We start from the raw sequence: 25765 nt of genomic DNA on the forward strand, positions 1-25765 counted from the left end.
TGTGAAACTATTCCTGTATGGTAATTGGCTATCCTTTAATGACTGGAAAAATTAAATACTAGTAGAATGGTGCTAGCAGGCCTTGCAGATCAATTTCTCACAACTGAGCTTGTTTTCAGAGTATTAACAATCCTTTATTCTGCTGGTAGAGTGGAGGAAACTAGTGTAAAACATGAGCTCTAGAAGAGGATGCTCATGCATAATACTGCACTATGAATTCCATAACATGAGCTTTATAGCTCTCCTGGTTCCAAACCAGGCTTCCCCCCCCATTCCCCAGTGTTGTAGCCTTGTTCTAATTAAAGGGCATATAATACCAATACTAGTTTGTGACATCTGTTCTTAGAAGCCCTGGCCTTAGACATCAGGTATTTTTGCTGATGTGCTTTAAGGTGAACACACATACTCTTAACGGGTGCACAGCAAAGAAACCCCACAACCAAAACAATGACCAGCTAACCCTTCTGCAAGAAACAAAAAAACTCCCATCTATCAGAATCTAACTTTGGTGTTTGCTGCATAAATTCAGTGTTCTGAAATCTGTATGTTAAACATGTAACTTAAAAGGTATTAGACAGTAAGAGAAGTTTTGGAGAGCTGAGATCTTAAATTTATGTTTAAATTTAAATTGTTCAAAACTAGGCTGTACAGGTACAAGCAGATTTCCACAAAAGTAGTATTTTTAGCATACCCAATTGCTTGTAGAAATTATTTTAAGTCTTCTTGAAAACAAAGGTCATGTGTGAAGGTTAATGTCTGGAAGAGGGATAAGATCAGCTCAAAGGCAGAGCTACTTAATATTTCCTCTTTGTCTTTTGAAAAAAGCAGTATAAGGGATAGGTATTTAAATACAAATGAACCATTTTCCAGTCTACTGGCAAATAGGAAGTGAAGTCTATTTTCAAATCTGCAGACTCAGGTTTGTTATGTTGAGAATCTCTGGATGATTGGCTGCAGAAATCTATGATTACAATTAGTTTGCATTAACTTGTTAGAGTATTATGAAGATTACAGAAAGTGGAAATGGGTTTGATAGCTAATCGATACTAAAAGGTGGCAAATGAGTTGACTTAAATAGCTGTAGGCCCATTAACTTGGCATCGAGTCTGGGCAACACAAAAGCATCTGAACACAGGATTCAGCTCATGAAAAGCAGGAGTAAAAATAATGTCAGTTTCCATAACTTTACAATGGAAAATTACTTTAAAAGTCTGCTTTCAGTTCTTTGAAACTACAGCTTTGGATGTAAATAGTGTGTAGATGTAACATTTAAGTTGGCAGAAGTGTTTGATTTAAGCTGACAATCTGCATTAAAACACTACGTAGTAAAAAACTGTGCATTAAATGGATTAAGATTTCAACTGAAACGGCTTGTAGTAGTTGTCTGTGATGAATCACGGTTAAACGGGGGTGTTTCTGCAGAGTTTTCTGAATGGGTAAGTACTCCTCTTCACACTATTCAATACATTCACCCGTCAGCTTGAAGTGTAAAATTACCTCTACTAAAAAAAAATAACAATAAATAATTCTGCAGATGACACAAAAACTGGCAGAATGACTAAAGGTAGTCATTCCGAGCAATCCCGATCACTTGGGGAGCGCGGCCTGCGCAGGCGGCTGTGCTGGCTCAGCCGGGCTGTCACACAGGCAGCCCGGGCGCAGGCGAGGAGGGGGGGGGCGCAGCCTGGTGCGCGGTCAAATGGAGGACGAGGGAGCGGCAGTGGCATGCCGAGCGCTCGGCAACGGTCACTAACGGTCCCTCCGGGGGCTCTTCATAGGAATCTCCGGCCGAGCGGAAGGGGGTGATCCGGAGGCCCCGTGACGGGCACACGGACCCGGACCCGCTCCCCACGCCTCGGGCGCCGGCCTGCACGGCAGGGTCGGGGCGGTCTGCGGCCGGCACCGTAGTTCCAGGCGGGTGCTGGCAGGGCTGCCGGAATAGGTCCCTCCGCCCCGTTCCCTCCTGGGCCAGACGGATGGCCAGGGCCGGGGTACCTCACTCCGCGGGTGGTGGGAACGCCCGTTCCCACCGCCGACGCGACTCCTTTCCCCCCCCCCCCCCCCGTTCGCGAGCGGCTCCTTTAAATTCTTGTGGAGGTCACCGAAGGATTCGCCCCACGCCAGCCCTGCTCGCGCGGCTTGAGCCAATCCTTTTCCAAGCGTCTCCCCTCCCCGGGGCCAATGAGAAAGGAAAGACTAGGAGGCGGGAGATCAGTCTCCGTGATGGACGGCGTTGGTGACCAATCATCGCCAAAATTGGACGGCTGATGCATATAAACGGCACCCAATAGGCTTACGGCCGAGTGGGCGGGCCTGGCGTCTCCGGGCGCTGCGAGCCCCCCGCCGGGTGGCCGAGGTAAGGAGGGGAAGATGGCGGAGTGAGAGGAAGAGGCGGAGAGGCTGGGGCCGGCCGCGGCCCCGCGGCCTCGGCCGCGCTCAGGTGAGTGCGGGTGGGAACAACGGCCTCTGACGCGGGACCGCACCCAGCCCGGTGCCTGGTGCCCCGGTCCCTGATTGGGCTGGGCCCGGGCGCCCGCGCACCCGCCTCCCCGTCCTGTTCCGTGATTGGGCTGGGCCCGGGCATGTTCGCGCCCGCCGCTTCCTGAGGCGCGCTCCGCCCGCGGCCCCGGGCCGGATCGGGCCGGACTGGCGAGCGCGACCAGGCGACTCCTCGCTCGCCTCAGTCGGTAGCGCGGCCTCCACGCTGGGGTGGCCTCGAGTGGGGGGTTGGGTTGGTGTGGTGTCGGTGTCCGTGTGGTGACGGCCAGCTCCCCCCGGGGACACCTGCCGTGGCGCGGGTGAGGGGTGAGAATCGGGCCGGTTCGACCCACCCGCCGCCCTGAAAAGTCTGAGTAACTTCGGAGCTGGCGGCCAGGGCGTGCCGCAGCTCGGCAGGAGCGAGCGGGCGGGCGGGCAGCGGTAGCGGGCTGCAGCAGATGGCTGGGAGGGAGAGCCTGTTTCCTGCACAGCAATACCCTACAGCCCAGTTAGGAACAGCAGAGAACGCGCTTTCGGTGAACAGCTGCAGCTGACAGCGTACGTGGAGAAGAGGAATCAAAATGTATCATCCGAAATTGGTCTTTTCATCTCCGACTGCAAAAATAGCACCGATTATGGTTACACTTCTGTTAGCGTTGTTATTCATGGAATCTGTGTGCTAGATGGATTTTGCTAATCTGCTGATCTGAACAGTTATATCCTTTTCTGATGTCTTTATGTCATACTGACACAGGAGTGCACAAAGGGGATGGCTTCCAAGTGATTTGACAAAACCAGAACGTACAAGTAATTTACAGTGCAAAATAAGTTTTATGGAGAGTGGGGAGATTATATTGGAGAGAGTGGAATTGATTGTGGCATTATGAATTCATGTGATTGTTGATAATAAAGTGACAAGGACTTTACACATGATGAAACATGTAAAACTGTAACTAAAACCACTATCTCTCCTTTCCATGTTAGTAACATGCAGGTCAGGTGTGCCCTAATTTTTTTCAAAATTATCGGAGGTATTTTGTACTATAGAATGGTACTCTATTAAATGTAAAAAAGAAAAGGGGGGGGGGACGACTTCTTACTGAAAGCAAAAGGATTACTGTCACTAGCATGACATTCCTTATGTTCTATATTTGATAACAATTGTTTAAATCTTGAGTTTGTCATAGAATTCTAAGTGATTGCATTTTCAGTGTGTATGTCAGGTAAAAGTAAAAAATTCAAGTGGTTAAATGAGAAGCACAGCTTTGGATCTTATGGAGATGTGGCATGTTATCTTACGTGATCTAATAATGAATTAGTTGTTTGTAACTGGTGAAGTAACTCGAATATGACAAGTGTGTTTGTCACAAATAGTTCTGAAAGCAGTAGCTGCTATGAGAAAAATTTCCTAAGGAATATTTTGCCAATTTCATGTGCTGTATTATTCACATAGTAACAGTAATAGCAGCTTATGAGCAACATAACGTTAAGGCACAGTATGCTGCTACTGATGAATATTCCTACATATACATGTCTATATATGAATTGTTAAAATATGCCAGGGGATTTGCCTTTGCATATTACATATAAAGATAATTCTGCTTTATATTGTAATTAAAGGAACAAAAACTAATCAACTTTCTTTCATGTTAAGTTGTACACTATTTTAGCAATAAGTAAATTGATTTGGATTAATATTTATTCTTAATTGCTTTGAATGCACAAGAGCTGTGAGAAGTAGTATCTTAAAAAAAAAATAAAATCAGAGTTTCCTGTTGCCCAGTTACATGACAAAGCAACTATATGCACTGTGCTATCATATTGTCCATGTGAGCAAGACTGCACAAACAGGTTATGCATCTTATGATTGTGACCTGTCATTCAGGGGTGTCAAAAATCATGGGCTAACTAAGGCTAAAAATTCTGACAGAGTCTGTGAAGAGTGTGGAGTATCTCTTGAACAACTCCCACGTTCATTCTTAAAAACTAGAAAAGGAACAGTGTTTGAAACGAGTCCTGACGTGCTGGAGGTTGTATGAATGCAAGATGTGAGGGCCCGCGCAGTCTTTGGAGGGGATTTATCTAAAATGGGATGTGGAGGAAGGGATGTTTCTTTGCTTAAACAGTATTCAAGAAGCACGATACTGTGGGGTGTGTATCATGGAGAAGAAAGCTCAGCTGTAAAACAATCTTCCCTATTTTCTCTGCTGCTGTAGGAAGTGCTGTTACAACATTGTACCAACAAGGTGGGAAATATCGATTAGAAACCTCATAGGACAGGAAGGTGGTTTTATTTATAAAGTGAAACAAAACCCTCGCTCAGGCTTGCAGTCTCATAAGCCCCAGAATGTGTGCAGTGCCCGAGGTGTCTATCCAGCAGCCAAGCACCACAGCAGGGGTGTTTAACCTCAGTGTCCAGCAGTCTGGTGCTATGTTGCTTATGTGCAGGTACTGAGACCAGGATCCATTGTAGAGGACAAGGGACATCAGCTGGCAGGTCCTTATGTCTTCTGGCCTCAGTTGGCAACCATTCTAAGTTTCAGATAGGCCTTCGCGTGCCCTTTTGGAGGTGACAGTGGTCTGTGTCTCTACCCTGTCCTGCTCTGTGGAATATCAGTGTTCTTTGTCTCCAGACCTGGGTGTCTTCTGAAATTGCAGGGGGATGTGCTGGGATCTTGATGACCTGCTAACCTGGGTGCCATTAACACAAGCCCTTCGGAGAGCCTTCGTTGTCCCTTCTGTATGTTCCTGTTGGTGCCTCCACACAGACACTCCCTTTCTTTCTCCAACCGCGCCAGTTTTAGCCTTTCTTGTTACAGTTCTCTACATTGCCTTGTAGATTGGATTTAGATGCCTTTTTAAAAGTTACCTAGAAAGTGAAAGGAGCACAAAGGCAGCTAATTTTTTTTCAGGGCTGTAAGCTACTTCTGTTGTATTTTGTGTTTATTATTTAAGCTTTTGTCATTATCAGCTTACCAGGTTAAATTTAACACTTTTTAAGTCATTGCAAAGACCTCAGTGGACTTGTGATCTGTAGTGCTAATTTTGCTTTCTGTATGTTCACACACTTCCACTGCATTTAACTTTCATTTTTTTGTGTCTTGGTCTTTCTACATAAACCTGTTTCTAGATCTTTCTTTCCTCACCTACTTCTCAGACTCTAGGGAAGAGGAGAGGAATCATCTTCTATGTCCCTGTTAATTCTGCTCATCTCCTGCAGCATTTCTGTGTGTGTGTGTGTGTGTGTGTGTGAGAGAGAGAAAGGTAGAGTTGGGGTGAAACTCCATATTTATTTTAGTATAGTTTCCGATTCCCGATTCCAGTGTGCTGATTATGTCAGAACACTGACTTTCCCATTGGTAATAGGGCATGTTCACCTATGTGAGAAGACAAATACTACAGTTTTGCTGGTAAATTTGTTTATGGGATGTTTCTTCATCTCTTTGGCTTTGAAATTCTTGAAGTTGCCTCTATCCATGAAATTGTCTATCTGAATGTGAGATTTAAACTTCGTGGAAACTAACCTTTAGTTACAGTAGAGCAAAAAAATATGAATAGGCAATAGGTTAAAACTTAATACAAATATTATTTTCAGAATTTTTAACAAAAAATTATTAATATGTATAATGTTGAGTTTTCATAAATATTTTTTGTTCCAGATCAATTGGTTTTATCTTCAGTAAGTGAGGTATGAAACAAGAAAAATAATCTTTTTTTTTTCCTTCTTCATAATTTCCACTAGATTTTAACTGGAGAGTTGGTACTGTCACCATCACTTTCCATGCCTGCTAATTTTCAATAGCCTTGATTTACATCCAGTTACATTTGCAAGTTCTGTTAGTACTAGTGTGAATGCTGGTCCCACATAATCTATGAAAGTCAGATAGAAATTCTGTCAAGCAGAGTGGTTAAAAACTGGGGCATCCAAAGTCAATGAACCTGTTAAAATTTAAAAAAAAAATAAAAGCCGTTAAAGCAGACTGAATTTCAGTACTGGTTGAAACATTCCTTTGTATGAGTTGCTTTAAGTGTCACCTGCTTCTTTTTTATAATAAGACTTACTTTAGCATTTCATTTAGTTTATTTGTAGTTTTAGAATAAGAGAAAGAAACCCCAACTTTTCAAAGACTGGCATTGGGAATTGTTTCCATTATGATAAGTAAGTTTGGGAGAGTTCCTGATAACTGTTCCTTATCAAACTAATTTGTTTCGTGAATCATTTACTGTTGGTTCCTCTGTCTCTCAAAGTCACATAGTGCTTGGCAGGTTCTTAAGTAGGAAGGGTCAGAATTGACAACATGAGAATGGAATAACTACCCTGAAATACAGGGCTAGGGACCATCTGCTGACTGGAGATTTTCTGAAGGTGCGGGTCCCTGGTGCTTCCAGAAATGCTGGGTTGTGCAGGAGGGTGGAAGCTAGTATGCTTTGGTGAGGATACTGGTAGTTTTTAATAATGTACATTCTGTGTAATGAGGTAGTTCTGCTTATACCAATCCATTATTCTTCCAGTTAGGTTGTGAGCTCAGCATCCTTGAGAACAGTCATTATGCTTCCTTGCTACAGTGGTTAACATGAGAGTTTCTTGCCTTACTAGAGGCTGAAATTGTGTCCATCTCGGTTCCTATGAAACTGAAACGTGCGTCTGTTGATGATAGCTTACCATAACAAGGTCATTTATCTTCAAAATACGCACAATTAAAAAGTAGTTTCGGTAGTGGTATACTTAATGCTCCAGGTATAGTCAGTCAAGCATGGTCTGTAGGCTGTTCTCCGTAAAGTAGAAACCAAAAAATTCCAGGGAAAAAGGGAATTCAGTGCTCTGTGAGCTATATTCTGTGGAATGAATGACATGCATTTTATTCCAGGAAACAGAATGCTTTCTGAACAAAAGCCTTTCAGGCATGTTTTGGGTATATGCTTCTCCTCCCCAGCCCGTTCTTAGTTAGTTTGCCTGTCCTGAGTCATCCATACTTGGGCCCAATTCACTTGACCATCCTTTCCCTTAAACTAAAGGAAGGGAATGGCTATGATCATTTGAAAAGTAACATCAGCATGTTTTATGTAAAATGTCTAAAAATGTTAACTAGTTCCTGGAAGGTACAGCTAATCTTGTGTGTCTTGTGCAGATAATCATGCATGATCTGAATAGCTTCCTAGATGCAAATTTGATTTCATTTGTTCATGTCTTTCTCTCTAGGCTCACTGAAGAGAATGTGGATCGATCAAAAATAATGGTGAGTAAAGCTGTAAGGTTATTTAGGTACTAAATATCAGGTACTAAACTTGTCAGGTTTGTTGGTTGATTTAGGTTTTTTTCTTTCTTTTTTTCTTTTCTTTCTTTTTTTTTTCCTTTTTCCTGTCCAAAGAAATCAGTCATTGAGATTTTAATTTTTCGTAGGATACTTTCAGAGAACTGGGATGTTGCCACAGCGTCAGCTTTCAGCTTACGCTTTTGCTTGAGAGAAACTTTGATTTAACTGTATATTCTAACAAGAATAAATGGTTTTAAAGTTATAAAATTCCTGTCCCCTGATGACATTTTGCTCTGCTAAGAAACACTAATTGTGTAATTGTATTAACTTGGAGTAGTTATCTTAAAAGTTGTATTTGTGAAACAGTAGGACTGGAAGAAAGATAACATAACCAAATGTCAATTATCAAATAGAAAAAAATACATTCAAAATGTCTAAGGATGACAATCAACTTTTGTAGTTTTGATTTTTTTTTTTTCTAGTGAACGAAATAAAGGTATTCTGGTAGTTAAGATGTGTAACAGAGTGCTGTATGCTGTTCTCAGCTCTGCCACAAACCTTTGTCATGTTTTTTGCAGCTCTCCAGGTCTGTTTTTCCCATCTTCATAACAAGAATAAGACTTTTCCAACAGTGTGAGCATGGACGGTCAAGCTCCTGATCAACTGAAACATTTGAGTGCCTCAGAGAAAGTGATGGTGACATGTGCTGTATTTCCATTTTCATGATCTACTCGCTACTTCTAACATAGGAATTGAAAATTTTCACTGGAAGATTATTTCTGAACTTGATCAACTAAAGGGTTAAGGTAATTAGAATAAAATGAAAAATGCAGACAGAGAAAAGAGAAGAAAGGGTTAGAAAATACGGTGTATCCTCATGTTCTTGTGTTTGAGAAAGAGAAACCAAAGAAAAAAAAAAATTCATTTCTCTCATTCTCATACAGGAGAATGACAATAAATGTTTCTGGCATTAGCTATGCAGGAGCACACCCTCACTACCTTCCAATCCAGGCTGGCAGCAAACTTAAAGCAAAAAAATTATGTCTTAACAGCTTCTGTGACTAGGTGATACCAGGTGAGTGTTGCTGATGAAAGGCCGGGAGATCAGTGACAAGGTGATAGTTGTTGAAGTATGTCTACATTGTGGATAAGTGGGGAGAAATGAGTAGAAGTAAGTACAAGTAAAGAACCTAATCTGTGTGATCTTACAACTGTCATAAGGGCTTTTTTCTTCTTCAGCACTGACAGTTTCATAGTTAATTAGGTGATAGTTTGCAGCATCTCTTTGAACTGGGACCTGCCATCACAGAATATACTTTCTCTGTGTGCAGTGTGCATTCTGATGCTACCTCAACATTGTCATGCTCTATGTTGGAGCCACAGTTAAGAAGCCCCATAGCTAACACTGGTATGTTTTTGGATGCATTGCTTCTGAATAAGCATATAGTTCAGCATTTCTGTAGTGTTTCCTTAGGCAGCTTATGGACATCTACAGTTAGATATAAAATCTTACAGAGCAAGATATTGTTGCAGTTTGTGAAGCCAGCTAATTGTGTCCATTAGAGTCAGGCTTTTAAAGTAATGAACCCATGGGCATTTTAATGTTGAATTTATTTTTATTCTGTTTTCTAAACTACCTCTTCTATTTTTTTATTATTTTGGGATTCCAGATCCTCTCCTGACATTTAAGAAGAAGGTGGTCCTGTTGCTTGCCCATAGGCTCTGAGATGCAGATGTTTCTCTTTTAGCAAGCAAAAACCTGTCCTTCACTTCCATGGAGCTGAACGAACAAAGATCTCTCCACTTCCTGATTCAACTATCTCACCCAACATTTGATTCACCAGATGATTTCTCCCACAGAAGTACCCCACTGTTTTATCAAAACTCAAAATCAGAGTAACAGAAATCAGCATTTGTTTCCCTGAAGAAATATCTTCTGTGCCAGCTCTTCATCCAGCTTTCTGCATTCTGTTTTATAATGAGAAATACTTTGTAATCAGATGCAAGTGGAAGCTGGTGTTCTTCTTGACATCTCCTTCTTCATTTTAGGAAGGTTAAGTACTTCACTGTGTCATATTGGAATTCCTAGCAGATAAAGTGTCTGCATGCATTGCTATGTCAGACTGTCTTGACATGTACGAAAAGTTGCAGCAGGAAAACCAGAACCTATTGTCTGCTCTAACATGAGGAAGAAACTTACCAAACAATTGGGGACATCCCATACAGGTATTTTCTAGTCCAGGACGCAGGCTTGACTTTGTAGATAGATCTCTTGATGTCGATTCACATAAAGCAGCTAATGTGCAAGAACAAATGCAGAATCACCTTGTCTGTAGCGTGTGAATGCATCATCCCAGTCTGGGATCAAAATGTATATTTGCATGTGTAAACCTATGTAAGTGCTGGATATGAAGAGCTTTCACCAGGAGAAATTACTCTGCACCATTTCATTTTTAGCAAAGAAGAATGAAGCTTTAAAGGCCTCTGGGGTAACAGGATAATGATTAGGTTTACATTAATTCATTCCCTCCCCTGGCTTCTTATGAATCCTTAGCAGCAGAAAGAACAAAAACATTCTACGGTAGAAGAGATGGGGCAGAACTTCTTTCTTTATTAAGGAAATTAACTTCTGGTGGGATGGAAGAGACCAGAGGTGTGAAGTTGCAGTTTATCCACTCAGCTTCCTTGGCACAGTTTCAGCTTTTCATACTGCTGATGGAATCAACTTTTTGATTCTTCTGTGACTGAGAACTGAGATGACCTGTATATTTCCATCATCTGGGTAGAAATAGGCCCAAGAGAATTGACTGTTAGCCACGTAAGAGGGTTAGTTGAAAGAGAGCAGAAATACTTAACAATGGGTCTTTTTCTGGTTCCTCTTATTCCTTCCCAAACTAAGGCGCACTCTGTTGTTCTTATGTTTACACAAGGTTCTTTGTCTCCATCATTTGTGATTATATAGGATGTTTTCTGTTATTCTGAGATGGGAGCATGGATTGTTTACATGATCCCTGCTATGGTATTGTATATGGAAAGTGAGATTTCTTGGCAAAAAAACCCAGAACTGGGATGTGTATGCTGTTCCACTTCAAATCTGGAGCTCTTCTTAGTGCACCTTATTCCAAGCTTGTGATTTAGAAAATGTGACTTACTAGCTTAAAATAATATTTTCAGATCTGGATCAAATAAAGGTATATAGTTTCTGTTAATAGGTTTTGGGAGATAATAGCATGGTTGGGGGGGGGTGGTTTAGATTTTTTTGTTCTGTTTTTCTTTTTAGAAAACTGCTGGAGAGAGCCAAACAGCCTGAAAATGGCTGAAAAAGCCAACAAGTGAAATCCTTCTTAAATCTTAATCATAGATTGCAAGGGCAGCATTCTGATACTTAAAATGTGGTGACGTTTTACGGGACCAAGTTCCATAGCAGAGTAAGGACAAGTGTTGATGCCGATCCTAATCTTCAAAGTAGAATTGAGTTAGGTTTTTGTTTAGACTTGCATTGTAACAATAAGATTTAATGACAGCTTTACCCATTTTTTGTTTCCATGAAGAAAAGATCAGACGTGTAAGCTAAAGAGTGGTGGGCAAGACACTGCGTATCAGAATAATGCCAACTGTAATGAGCAGAGAGGTGCACTAAAATTTTGTGTAACATTGTGATGAGCTCTGTTTCTTTTATTAGTTTAGATAAGAGTTGCATTGATCTTGATGAGGCAACCACCAGCTTGCCCTGACTTCTTTTAAGACCATAGGATTTCTTTGCTGAATACAGTCTAAATTTTCTGGCATTGGAGGCAACTAGAAAAGCGCACTTCCTTTTAGGGCCTCCTTATGTCGAAACCAATGGGATTTCATGTAGATGTCTGTAGAAGCAGGATCCATCTCTAAGCGATGGAGAATACTGTCAATGTCATAGGATTATAAGTGGTTGAGAGGTATCTGGTATAAGAAACCTCTGATTTTAAATCTAGGAATTTCCTTTTCTTCCTTCTGCCCATACTTATCCTTCTGATGTTAGAGCTAGCAGTTGTTTCTTGCATAGTTTGAGGACAAAATGCTTGGGGGAAGGTATTTTTGTTTCCTGTGGACGTGTACAAAAACTAAGAATTTGTCTGACTAGAGGGTAGACACTTCAAGCTCTTTGATATCTTTTTCTGTAGGAATAACCCTCAACATTTTGTAACCCTACATTGTAACAAAAAAAAAAAAAGAATTGCTGATTTTTCCTGACTCCTGTCCATGACAATGTAACAACATTAGTTTTCAAGTTTAATTTTAGAACATAATATTTTTAGCAGGGCTAAGGATCTGTGGCTTTCACAGAAGTAATACTCCAACAGTGCACGCTCAGAAGACCCCCATTACCGTACCTTTCCGGCCAGCACCTTTATAAAACTGCTGTGTTAGGAAATGCTGCCTCAGCCTACTTACTTTTCTTGCTCTACTTTTTCTCTATGTTGGTTGGAAATCTTCCCATGTGAAAGATTACAAAAACAAGGGGCATGTGCAATAGATCATATATATATATATACACATATATATATTTTAATACTTGTGGACAAAATGATGTTACAAGTTGTTTGAAAACAACAAAATCACCAATGTCTTCCATTTTGAGATGTGTATAGTTCCATAAGCATTAGTGCTTTGTAGCAAACTGTAGTGCCATGTTAGGATCAGTGCATGAGCCTAGTAGTATTTTTACAATTTCAGAGTGACAAATTTATTAATAAACAGTGATGATAATGTAATTAACAGTAGAAAGGATACAATAGAAATGTCACAAACATGGTCTAAACATGCAGTATCCTCCCTTTGACAATGGCAATGCTATCTTTAGAAATTGAATGCGTTCACTTAATGGGCTTCATAGAATCATAGTTGACTTTTGGGTTTTAATCTATCTGTCCAGCTACAATAGTAAGCTAGTGTGTGTAAGCATCCAGAATTCTCATCTCTATCAGTGGGATTCTTTTCTTTTTAGTCTTCGTTGGAGGTGTTTTCTTCCATGTGCAGCATTTTCAATTTTATTATTACCCATCCTGTGTTATACTCAGAAAAGTATGAATACGCTAAGGAGTTCATGTGCATTTTGTACACATCTCTGTTACCTTAAGATCGTTTACAAAATCTGTTAATTAATGTTTTTCTTGTTGTTCAGATCTGACTATATGATTTTTATAACTAGTTAAACATTATCCTTATTATATAATAAGTTAATGGTTGCAAAATGCTATCTGCCAACTATGCGTAGAAGAATTTTATCCATTATTGCAGGAACAGGGAACCTTTTTTCGCTGAAGTCCTATTGAATCTTTTAACACCTCTAGTGGATCCTGCATTTACATACATCTTAATGTTAATAATAATAATGATAATAAGAGAGAATATAATAAGGTCAAGGGCTGTTGAAAAATAAATATTGCAGACTGTATCTGTGCAGCAGGCTATCTCTAGCCTATGGATCAGAGATTCCCCACCCCTGTATTATTGAGAATTGAATATTCTGTATTTTAGGTAACTTCTAGTATTGCTTTCCAGCTCTAAGCTCAATTTTAATAATTTCTGTCTCTCCCTCTGCTTTTTTTCTGAAGGAGAGTTTAGACCAGGGGAAGTCCAAATTATTTAGCACTCAATGGGCAGCTTGGAGTGGTCGAGTAAGAGACTGGTATGATTCCTGAGATGTGCAGTGCTCTGTGGATGGCATCCTCTGATTTCCTAGGAGAAAGTCTTTTATTTGGTGCCAGTGTTGCTCTTCACCCATTTCTCTCTTCTACAAGAACAAAATTCTCTTTTAACTTAGAGAGGATACTGCATCTTTTTTTCCTGAGACCTGCCTGTAAATGGCCGATAGGGGGAGGGAGGGAATGGGTAGCTTGGTTTTGTAATTTTGATACGCTATATCTCTAATTAATCAAGAAGCATGTACTTTGGTGCAAAACCAGTAATCCATGCAGAGTTAATGTTTGTAACAGGGAAACAAACAAACAACCCTCTGCATCGAATAAATTTCCAAGAAAATTGGACAGATGGGCCATTTATAGCAGAGCTCTGGGGGACCTGTGCTGAGAGTTAGGTTCAATTCTAAATGGAAGTAGCTGTACCATTGAATAAAGTAGTTTAGTGCTTGGGAGAATCAATTGAAAAATACCTCTGAAACTGGAATGCAAAATAGCACAGTATGTAGGGGGAAGAATCCCTGATGCAAACAAAGCCATAAGATGATTTAATAAGAAAATAGAACTTTAGTAGCAATAACTGTTTTGCATGTGATAGTAAATAACTTGCTTTAGCAAGACTGTACAGTAGAGTAAGTGGGTAATAACCAAATAAGTTTGTGGCGCTCTGTGCTGCAAGGAGTTGGCGTAAAAAGTCTTTTCCAGAGAAGATGGGTGAATTCCTCTTATGTTCCTCTCATTGGAGGGAGTTTGGCACTTGAATACTTAGTTAATGAACCTGATACAAAAAAAAATTAAAAAATTTAGCTTTGTCACATGTCTGAAGCACTGTTGGTGAGTGCTGGGGGAAGGGCAGACAGTTCTTTTTGATAGTTGAAGTTTCCCTATATTTTTTCTTCTTTTGTAGTCTAGCATTTGCTCTGTTTCTCTGAGAAGAAACTAAACCTTTCCAAATACTGGACTGTGAAGAGAACCTGATTCTGAAGTTAGAAGCTTTTATTGTGGGAAGTACTTTTTGTTTTCTTTGTTTGAAAAGACCAATCTGAGATGGTCTTTAAATAAAAAAATCAGAGAACACTTGACACTCAAAACATTTGTACATCCCAAGCACAAGCATAGAATTCTAAAAATGTTACTTTACAGCAAAAAATAATTTTAGCCTTGCTAAAGACTCTGTTTCAGACATAATTGATTTCTGTTGATGCCTGAAATTTTGCAGAGGCAAGTACTGTGAAGCCTCTGGTAACACAAAGGGTTATCGATCTACAGCTGTAGCCTGTGCACCCAGCAAAGTATTTGCTATCAAAGGGTTACATAAAAGAGCCGCAGGAGTTCTAAAATGTCCATAGTTGACAGTGTTTTCAGTGCAGATACGTAGTTCATAGAGACAGTATGGCCCAACAAATAAATACAGTATTCTGTACAGAATTATTACATCAGAGCTTTAGATCAGTCTGGCTGGATTTCTTCTAGAAAGCTGAAGTAATTTGGACTGTAACTTACAGCTGAAGGGAGGCTTCTAATGTTCTGAAATTACGGAGGTGAAGCCCTTTGGCTCTTCATAAGTTGTTGATGGGACTGTGAGGGCTGTGAGCATTTGTACAGTGTAAAGTAACAAAGATAAGCATGAGGATGTCTAAATTAAGTGTTGGCTAATCTGTACTATGTGTATGAAAAGCTAATTGATCTGGAAGGTTGTAATCAGCTTAAATTACAGCTATTGAATTATTGATAAAATTGGAAGCTGGCCATAGGGGACCTTAATTTGATTGTTATCTGATTACATTAGAGAAATTATAAATTTATTCTGGTCTGTGGTCAGCAAGTACATTTACATCATAATGAAATAATAATGAAAACACAGCCATGTTCATACTTCAGAAATATGAGCTTTGTGGCTGATGAGAATCCTTCAAGGTTTTATTATAGTGATCTGTATTCTATGGGCTACCAGACCAGAAATTACTATTCACAGCAACGAAAGGAATCTGTTTGCCTTTTGCTCCAACCCCCTTGATTTCACTGCTTCTAAAACTAAGTGGAAGTGTTAGATGCTATCACATTTTGGTGTGGGATATCAAAGGTGTAGTGACCAGTACTGACGTGCCTCCTTTGGCAGCACTAAACCTAGATAATACAAATATATGCTGTTTCCATACCCAGTAGTGCTGCTGCAGAAGGTCTAGCCCATATTTTTGTTTGGAATTGCACCTTCAGGAACTGCACCTTCTGCAAGAGAGGATAATTGTCAAATTTAGGACAAAAAAAGAGTCTTGCAAAGATTCCTTGGTAGTGAGTGGGAAGAAATTGTATTGAGCTTCAGGACATTGACACTTTACACGGGGATTACATTGTCAAGAGCTGGCAGTGTGGGTTTTTTTGGACAGAGTAGGGAAAAATATGGAAGAGAAGAGCAGTTTTTGATGGATAAATGATCTTAGAAATAACTGCTTCCTGCATCCCTAGGAAACTGTCTGGTCTTCCTCCAAAACTAATAATCCTGCTTGCTGTTCAGGTACAGAGCTGCATAATGGCAGTTCAAGTTAGATTCTATTGGATTTCTTTTACTGAACGATTCAGCATTTTGCCCCTGTAGCGCTTTGACTGGCACACAAAAGCTAGCAGTTGAACCAGGGTGTCTCATTTAACAGTGCAGAACACTAACCATGGATTCTGATGTCTATTCCCTTTCAGTCTGCTCTACACTTTCTCCTGAGCTTTAGAGAAAGTGTCTGGTGTTCATGATGCAAGCAGAGCGTGTTTCTGTCTCTCAGCCTATGTACCAGGTTATAATACAGACAGATTCCCTCAGGCTTTACAACAGCTAGGGTTAAAGATAAAAGGTAACTTACTGTTATAACGTACTGTTTAGTGTATCCTATGTAAATCCTGTCTGCTTCTCTCCACTTCCCCTGCCAGATGTTTGCAGGTCAAATGAAAGGTGGCTAGTTTGTAATGCCTTAGGCATGAAGAACTGCATGGAGAAACTGAAGGAAAGCGGCACAGGCCCACAAACCAAATCTTAGAGCTAGTATTCTAATTATGCATGATTCAAAATGTCTAGTGTAATGTAGTTATTACCAGTAAATTGAGATATGCATTTATACATAATGAAGCAATAGGAATTAATATATCAATAGCTTGAACTTCCTGCTTTGATTCTCAAATTTTCTTTTTTAGAGAATGTGCTGCCTCTGTAGAGAAAGGGGCAGAATGTATAGATAGGGACAGTAGCATGGCACCAAAACTGTAAATCAGGAACCAGGATCAGCAGAACTCGCCTTTATAACCTCTTCTCTGGTTCATATTATTGCCCTGAGCATGTAAAAAAGCAGGGCATGAACTAAGCATGTTTGGGGGCGAGATGAGGTTTCTCACCTGCTGCAGCTGTAGCAAGGAAAAGGGTGCAGAGTTTCTTACAAGGTGCAAGGGGGAGCAACTGGTGGAAAACAAACAAAACAACACACAAAAAACCAAGTAATGGAAACCACAGACTCAAATTGAGTGTATTTGCCAGACAGTAGGTAATAAGCTTGGGTGTGGTGAGAGAAATTATTTGGAGAAGACTGAAATTAATAAGCACAGTACATATATTTCAGGTGTTGAATAGCTTTTTAATAAACAGTATTTTCAGGTAACTCTCTAGCCACATAGGCAGCTGTACTGAAGCATACTGGTATCAGCCAGCAATAATGGCACCTGCAGGAACGAACCTGAAAATACTGGAAATCTTGTATATTTTTTAAGTTCTTTAAAGAGATTTTTAAAAACAGAAAATGAGATTTGATCACTGAAGGTCTTTATCTTCTGCAACACAGGTTGCAATAGTCTTCTTTTCTTTATTTCAATTATCAAATAAAAGGGAATTTGGGTGCCATCTTTCTGTAAACTTTCAGTGTGTTCTCTGTAATATTTCCCAAGTCTTTTAGCAGATAACGCAATGAATTTCTGCTGGCAGTTTGAAAATAACATAGAACATGTGGCATAGCCTACATCACTAGTACTTTTCTAAGTTTAAACTTGTATTTCAAACATGTAGAATACTAGCTTGTTACTGCAGGATTCCATACTTCTAGTTTAGCTTAATTTTGTAGGTGGGCTTAACTTGTGCAGAACACTTTTCCATGTACGGAGGCTCCATCCTCTTTCTTAAATAGAAAAAAGTGTCTTGGAGGAAGAAATTGTGTGCGTCAAGTTAACTCCTGTTCACACTTCATAGTGAACCATCCATAAAGCACCATGATTTGGGTTTATAATGGGGGTTGCATTTTTTTCTCATGAATGCTCTTTCTAGATAGAGAAGAATTGCCAAATGAAGATAGGAATATTATAAGAAAAGATAACTATTTTATGGTATCAGAAGTTGGACTAAATGAAATCCTTTGAGCCAACTTCTTCAAGCAAAAAGGGAATTTGTAAAACAAGTTTAGCCCAGTGGTTAACCGTGGTCACCTGATTCTTAGTGAGTATTCTTTAGAACACTTTGCATGGTTCTAAACCCTGTTAAATACCTTTTCTTTTGTGTGATGAGTAAGCAGTTGTATCCTTTATTAATGCTTATTCCCTTCAGTATAAAACCTGGGGAATAAGCTACTTCTGGATGTCGGTGAAGATATCCTCCTTTTGAAAAGTATGATATAACAGCAAAGGAGAAGTATCAGTTATAGACTCTTAAAAATTACCTTAGTACTTAAACAGGCTTAGAAAATACTTCTTACACTGAACTTCTGATGGCATGCTCACATGGATTAGTGGAGGAAATTATTGGCGTCGCTAGCAACTATGTACTCCCATTGCACACATTTTACATGGTAACAGTGAAAGAATGTCTCCCTGCAAATTATGTTTTTCCAAAAGGCAGCTTGCTTTTATATCTATGCATCTTTGAGGATTTCAAGATACAATTTTATTCTTTTGACACTGTAAAGAGGAACTGTTTAAAAATGAACTTGGAAACTCTGCACCTGTATACAAATTTTTTAGCAATAAAGCAGCACAGGCTGAGAATGCACTAAAACTGGGTATGTCATTTGTTCTGAAGACAAATTAACCAACTTACTGTATGCTACACTTCTGAGGTGCGTTTGTACTTGCTGTACCTTTGTAAAAAACTTAATTTGAGCTAAACTTGCATATGCTGGATATCTGCTTTGGTCCAGCTGTTCCAGCAGACTTCAGGCACAAGAGCCTCTGACTTCCTGGAAGGCAACTAAAGAAAAATTGTTACTCCACTCATACTGAGATGGACAACTTATGAGATAAAAGCTTCAAGTGTTGTTTTAGATGGTAGCAGAAAGCTTCTGTTGCTTGTATAGATTACCTAAAAGTAATAAGCCCCTCAGAAAACTGTTTCATATATGTGGATTGTTTATGGTTTTGGCAACTACGTATCTGAAAAATTCCTTGTGGTTGGCATGTCACAACCTGCAGGGAGGCACAACTTTCCTTGCAGTTGCTGCTGGAAGCAGTTTTGGGAAGTGCTGTAATGCAGCAGCATGACACCACCTCCTGAGGACTGTGCTGAAGAAGCCATGGCTCCCAACCCTGCTACAAGCTTTCCAAAACCTGTTATGGATTACTGACCCTTATGCTAGCATACAGAAGATACACAGTATGATTGTTACTTCAAATTTGTTTAATTTTCTAGTTGCTTTTGTCTTTAGATTGCAGAGAAGACAGCTGCTGGTTAGCTAACATAAGAAGGCCTGACCTCAAGACTCACTTTCTAAATGGTTGGTATTCATTTAAACAGAGAATCCATCCATCCTTCCCAAGCCAGACTGGCCCTGGCTGCTCTTAAAGCTAGAACACATCTCTCAAGATGCAGAGTTAGAGAGATAATGCATTTATTTTATGCAGCTTGCTTCTTGGAATGTACTTAGAACCCTGTACTGCTGGGAGCGTCAGCAGGTAAATCAGGCAGTAGTTAGTGCCAAGAAAACACATCATTTGACAAATAGACATGAAGGACCACAGCTTGACTCAACAGAGTGGACGTCCTCCCAGTTCCAAAGATTAGAGAAATGTAGTTTAAAATATACCAGCAATTATTTAGTGCATATGCATTATTTGTTTAAATTCATGCTAAGTAATGTAATATGAGGAACCATTAATTTAATGCTTCATAATGAACCGGGACCCAAGCAACATCAACTGTTTTTTTCTGCAAACGTAATCTAAGGAAAAGAAGCGGGCTTGTGACTCACATGATGTTATCAGTGATCTGCACAATATATATTTCTGCATTTCAGCTTGTTTAATTTAAAAAGTTTCTTATTTACAACTGTAAAGATAATACAAAAAATTGTAACTGACAGATTTGTTTTCCTTTTAGGGGTGGACACTTAGCTAAACGAAGCAAGACAATTTAGCACTCTTATACACAGTATAGATGTGAAGTATATAGCAAAAAACAGTCTCAATGCAGAAACCAGAATGAAAGGGCAGAAGTGAGTAGTCCTGTTATCGATCGTGTTTCTTAGACTGATGCAACAAAAGGGCCATCACTTAGAAAGTAACATAAGGGTGAAGTTACACAGTGGAAAGCATTTACCCAAGATGGGGAGATGCTTGCACAAAGTGAGCTGAGTCACAAGACCCCAGTTAATAACCAATAGGTCCTTAAACATAATGCAGAAGTCACTGCACAACACAGCTCTAAAAAAGTCTCTGTTCTTAATAACGGAAAAAAAAAGTCAAATACAGCATGTCCAAATTTTACATGCATATACAGTGACAACTGCTAAAAACAACCTCCCAGTTGTTCCAAGGGTTCAGGATAGAGTTTATTTTAGAGAGGATGACATTTATCATTACAGGCAATGAAACAGACCTTACAAGAGTGTAACACTTCAGATGATAGTTACTTTTGATATCCTGAATTTAGCTGTCATTGAAAAGTGCTGTATTTTTGCACTTATGCCTGTCAAATTTGTAAAACAATAAAAATAGTTTAGATAGCATATAGCATGAGAATTTAACAGAGCATGCCTCTCCTCTCCCTGCAGAATGGCTGTTGATATTCCATATTATTGCTTAATCAGAAGGATTAATCAAAAAGCAGCCCAGTGAACATTAGTAGCAGTATAAATACCAGCTGCCCCCCTAAAGCCTCTGAGGTGCCTTGCAGTGAGTTTTGTCCCTTCTGCTCCAAGCCCAAGAGTTATTTTACAAATAAAACAATGAAGACCATGAAATACAGGAAGTACTGGCATCACAGCCACAATGGGGAGTGAAATCTGCCAATCATATATGGAAATGGAAGTAAGGAATGACAAATTGCGTCACTGGAATCAAGTTGATCAAGTAAATGCAATCCTCTCTAGACGACTACAGACAACTACTAAACTTTACGGAAGGTTTAAAACATAAGCCCTTTAGGCAGCAAAAGGGAGAGGAAAAGAACCCTTAATCTTCCAACTAACAAGACTTAGGGATAAACATATTCTGTCCCAATAACAAGGGGTAAGTAGTGTTCTTTCTTTTCCATCAAATTACTTCCTAGATGTTTGGAAAGAAGCAGACCCCATTCAAAATAGAGAGAAATGCCGATGAGTACCTATTAGGTATTTTGTATGAAACATCTCAACCAGCCAAGGAAGGCAGCAGGCATTCCATCATGACTTCAGCAGAGCACTGCTCCCACAATTGAGCAGAAGTGAATGAGAAAAAAAGACCGTTCCTTGGTTTCACGGCTTCAGCCCCAGAAAGGAAGGCTCATATCTGTCAAAGGCAGCTGCTCACAACCTAAGCTTCACGGAGCTGCTAGAACTTGACTCAGTCCCGTGCAGCCCTATGGCTGCACGTCCAGAGGACTTGGCAGGCAGGTAGGTTCCCCTTGAATTTGAAATCCAAAACCTTGTGCTCCAGCCAGCATTGTGCCATCCAGGTCCATGTGCTAAGCATGCTGTGCGGCTTCTGTGACATGCTAGCTTGTTCCTTTTGTAGGCTACATACACAAGCAAATCTAATCAGGATGCCACTTAGCAGTGCCTCACATACCTGATGTAGCCCATGAGCCACTTCAGCAACAGGCAGTTGCCATTAACACTATCTACATGAAGAGGTAGGAGAACTTCAGATGTCTGTAAGAACATTCAATTTCTAATAGCTCCTCTTGAACATCATCTTGTTAGTATGTTAGTAGTTCCAGAAACCTGATTTTAGTATTTCAAAGGCTGTTCTTTCCCCTGAAGTCATTAGGGAGAATCAAAGTCATAGTTACACTGTCTCAGAGAGTGATGTGCTGCATGGGTGAGCTGTTCATTTTTCCAAGCATAACTACACTATGTCAGATTTTCAGGTCTTCCCCTTAGCACTGCACTTAAGTGTCAGTTCTTTCTATACACAGATAAAGTAACAGATCAACACTCAAACCTGTTCTGGTGCATTATTTCATCATAATGAACACACACAACATAGATGCAGAAACAACTCCAGCAGTTCTTGAAAATGGCATATTATTAGTTGACCCTAACTATTGCATATCCTGGTGGTAGGCCAACTGCATCTGATACAGAGCTTTGCCTTTCTGCTGCGTTATTTTTTCCAGTTCCTCCAGCTTCTTCATTAGCAATTCTATGCGAATGTGGACTTCCACAAGCTTTTCTTTCAGCTAAGGAAAAAAAAAAAAGAGAAAGAGTATTAAACCAGAGAAAAATGTCTTAACATTAGATCTTTGAATGATCTGCACCCCACTTTCAGTGGCTAAAGAGCAGCTGACTTTCAAGATAGAAATTATACTGGGATTTAATCTGCATGTCTAGTATAGCCAAAACTGGCACCCAAATCAGAGGCAAGCACTACAAAGAGGAGATAGATGACTGTGTGCCAGCATAACCCCTTTCTGAGATCTATGGAAATACTCTACTTCAGAAGACAGAGTTGCTGGAGCCTTACTATGATCCATCCAATCTTTCCTAGTTAACTCATAATAAGTTTTTTACACAGCCAGAAACCTTCTTTGACAATATCTGGACAGACTGTTTCATCATTAGCTTAGGAATACACATGGACAGTCCCTCAAAAATGCCATTTCCAGAGTCTGGGGTTTAAGTTAACAAAACTAAAGCATAAGAGTAAAATCCTGCTGACTGTATGTCTCAAAAAACAAAGATTACATTCTTGAGCAAACTCTCCACAGTCACGTAATTTGTGTTTGCAATGAAGTACCTCCATTTTTTTACTTCAGAAAAATGTATCCCAACTTTAGAACTCTTGCCTGGGTAAGATTTTTGTATTTTAGCCTCACTTGACCTATAAAACCACTCTGATATTATGGTAAGACACTGGAATATTACTTTAAAGAGGACAAAACTTAAGAGATGTCACGGGCACATTTCCATGCTCAGAACAGAAACTAATAAAGAAAAAAAAAGTAAGGAATAAGTAAGCACATAAATACTGGATGCACTGGCTGTCTCCTACACACAGTAACTTGAGCTATAGGACAGACAATTTACTAAGTTAACAACTAACCAAGTTATGGAAAAGAACTTCCAATTCAAACAGAAAAAAGGACGGAGGTTCTAGTGCTGTCTCTGAAACTACAAGTAAATACTGCTATGCTGTCTTGAGCTTACATAGCCATAAATACAGCTGTGCTAGAATCCCATTCAAATTAACAAATTGCTATTTTTTAAATTCTTCAACAGTGACTTAGCAATTCTAGGGACAACTTAGGCAAAGTCTGTCTAAACAATTCTTGATTTTTATTTTCAAAGTGTAGAGATAAAAGGATAACACACGTCTGTCAGAAAATTAGCTAGAACTGAATACGTTTTGCAGATAAGTGGTTCTGGAAAATGTTTTGCGTATCTCACACATGTAAGTCACTATATTATAAGTCAGTATTTATCTTATGCACTTAAAAAAAAGTAATGGTATCAATATTTTTGGACTAATATAAAAAAAAATCAGCATTTAAAAAAGTATTTTCCATACAAATTAATGTAGAAACCTTACTTCCCGCAGTTGTTCCTTTAAGGTCACAGCAGGAAAATTCACCTTAGAAGCTTCTATTATCATTTGTTTTTTTAAGAGATAACTGGAAAACAAAAGGGGAAAGGGAAAAAAAAAACCAAACAGGAAAAACAGTTAAAACCCCTATAGTTGCATTTGTTGTTTAGACAGATTATTTAAGATAATTTTAAAGCAGATACAAAGTTCTTGCCAAAAGTAGTCAATATGTTATGAAAATACTAAAAACATAACAATAGTTTTACTTTGAAGTCATAAGATCCTCTCATCACCAGCTGTAAGTAACTTACAGTTTCTATAGTCAAGTCCTCAGTCTATCATGGAACTACTTTGATCCTTTACATTAGCTAAGCGAATCTGGATCTGAAGGAGATTTGCAAACAACTAAATTTAAACCTTGACATTACATAAGGTCACTCAAAAAGTTCAAGGCAAATCAAATGGAGTCATGCCAACACAAACAATTTAAACATAGAGGATATTAAAATCCCACACCAATGCGCTCAGTCAGAAGTAAAGCTGCTTTTGTTAGCTGTAGATTAGTTGTACACCCTGTTGTAGTCACTTGCAAATTAAATCATTGACTGTAGGAATAGAGTATACTCACCAGAGGATGCTGTCCTTGAAGAAACAGAAGAAGCCTCGGAGATATGCCAGGTCACTGGAGGCAGAATAAAGAATGAAGCCCACGACCAAGCCACATGACCGACAGGATAATGCATTGTAAGCACTGAAAGGAGAAAGGGAAAAATATTATTAAACAAAAGCTTCTGAAAGCACAGATACTGCATGCTTGTCAGAGGACATCAAATCATCAGTTCTATCAGGACAGCAAAACAAGACATAATAATGCTTTCTCCTTAAAGAAATAATACAAACAAAGAGAAGGTGAACTAAGTTGGGCATGTTGTGCAAGAAATAATCTCTGTAATAAGTGAAGTTGCATTTAGGGAAGAAAATACACATCTTACTATCACAGAGTGGTTTCGGCTATAGTACTTGAACATGATTTAACTAGTAAAACAATGCCAGTGCCAGGTCATAGATATGAAATTTCTTCCTGATAAAACAGATTATTGCCTCACGCAGAGAGAAGAAAAAAAACCCAAAACACCCAAAGCCAAAATACTCCAAGTCTTACATTTTAAAAGTTCCTAGCCCAGACAGTTTGTAAAATAGCCTTTAAACATCATTTAAACAAACTATTGGTTCTGTAATCATCAGGTGACATTTACATCCTTCCCATCAGATTAATCCCAGAGTTACCAAATCTGTTACTAACTGTAAGCTCATGAACAAAGCAGCAGGGGTTATTCATTTTCAGTATGAAGAAAACCCCACAACCTCAAGCAGAGGTGCTTTAATTTAGGGAAGGAGCAGAAGAAAGAATTAAAGGCTAGGTTGTCTTTTACTGCATTACTCAAACGTTCCTCTCCACCAACAAAGGTTAGAGCAGCAAAACTTTGGATTTTGACAAAAATGAAAGCTACGTACCTACAAAAGGTTTCCCCATCCGCAGTGACGAAGCACGGGTACAAAAAGCACTTTAGAGTTTACCGAGTCCCTAAGAAACCCCAGCGCACACGTCAGAGGAGCTCCTGGCTCCCAGCTTTGCAGAAACCTCTTTTTGCCCACCAAATTCACCGCGGCGACTGTTCCCGGCTGGCCCGGTGCCAAAAGCGAGAACCAGGTGAGCTACGCACCATCCCAGCAGGGCTCCCTCGAGGCCGATCATCAGCGAATCCTCCCAGGCCACGTCGTTTGTGACTTCTGAGGAGAAAGAGAGACCCGCTGAAAGCGACATCCCTCCACGGGAACAACCCCAACCCGGCCACCCCCGACGGGCCCGAGGCAGACGCAAAGCAGCGGCGCGCCCTCCCACCCCGCCGCCTCAGGACACCCAACGCGGAGCCCAGCCCCCCAGGGCCGGGGGGGACAGCACGGATTCGGCCCCCTTCCTCCCGGGCACTGACTGAAGCAGACGAGGAGGCCGAGCCGCCGCTCCTCCTGCGCGCACAGGTGCAGCGAGTCCCCCAGCACCGCCCAGCAGCCGCGGCACTGGAACATGGCACAGTCCTCCGGCAGCGGCCCCTGCCGCCGCGGTGGCAACGCCACCCCCGCGGCCAGCGGCGAGGTAGGCGGCGACCGCAAGGTCCATGTGGTAGCGGCGGGGGACGGCGGCCGCTCCACAGTGATGACTCCATCAAGCTGCGGGTCCTGGAACAGCTCCTGCAGCTGTCGACGCACCGCCATCTTCTCCCGCCTTGCGTTCGAGCGCGGTGCCCGCCTTCCCGGCCTCACAATTGGAAAGCTCTTCACAGATCTGCGTTGCCATTAGGCAACGGGTGCATCAATCCTCTTCTCCCGAGACTATTG

At 40.4% G+C, this 25765-nt stretch overlaps 1 protein-coding gene and 1 long non-coding RNA gene across 3 annotated transcripts; one reads left to right on the plus strand and one right to left on the minus strand.

Annotated features, from left to right (window-relative positions):
• Positions 1 to 2303: 2303 nt before the first annotated feature.
• LOC129207682 (uncharacterized) lies at positions 2304 to 18428 on the plus strand. The gene is made up of 4 exons (XR_008577515.1): positions 2304 to 2440; positions 7679 to 7715; positions 8312 to 8539; positions 9404 to 18428. It is a non-coding gene; the product is annotated as an uncharacterized LOC129207682 (long non-coding RNA).
• Positions 18429 to 19102: 674 nt separating this feature from the next.
• OIP5 (Opa interacting protein 5) lies at positions 19103 to 25749 on the minus strand. 2 transcript variants are annotated; one of them, XM_054828981.1, is made up of 5 exons: positions 25363 to 25749; positions 25093 to 25159; positions 23997 to 24119; positions 23417 to 23456; positions 19103 to 22025 (listed from the first exon to the last, which is right to left on the minus strand). In XM_054828981.1, the coding sequence occupies exons 1-5, from the start codon at positions 25640 to 25642 to the stop codon at positions 21888 to 21890; spliced, it is 648 nt and encodes a 215-aa protein (XP_054684956.1). In that variant the 5' UTR covers positions 25643 to 25749; the 3' UTR covers positions 19103 to 21887. The 2 variants fall into 2 exon arrangements, with proteins under 2 accessions (XP_054684956.1, XP_054684955.1); XM_054828980.1 differs by having other exon boundaries at positions 23375 to 23456.
• Between the last annotated feature and the right edge of the window lie 16 nt (positions 25750 to 25765).

This window comes from Grus americana, chromosome 5 (genome assembly GCF_028858705.1).
Source record: "Grus americana isolate bGruAme1 chromosome 5, bGruAme1.mat, whole genome shotgun sequence".
Lineage (NCBI taxonomy): Eukaryota > Metazoa > Chordata > Aves > Gruiformes > Gruidae > Grus > Grus americana.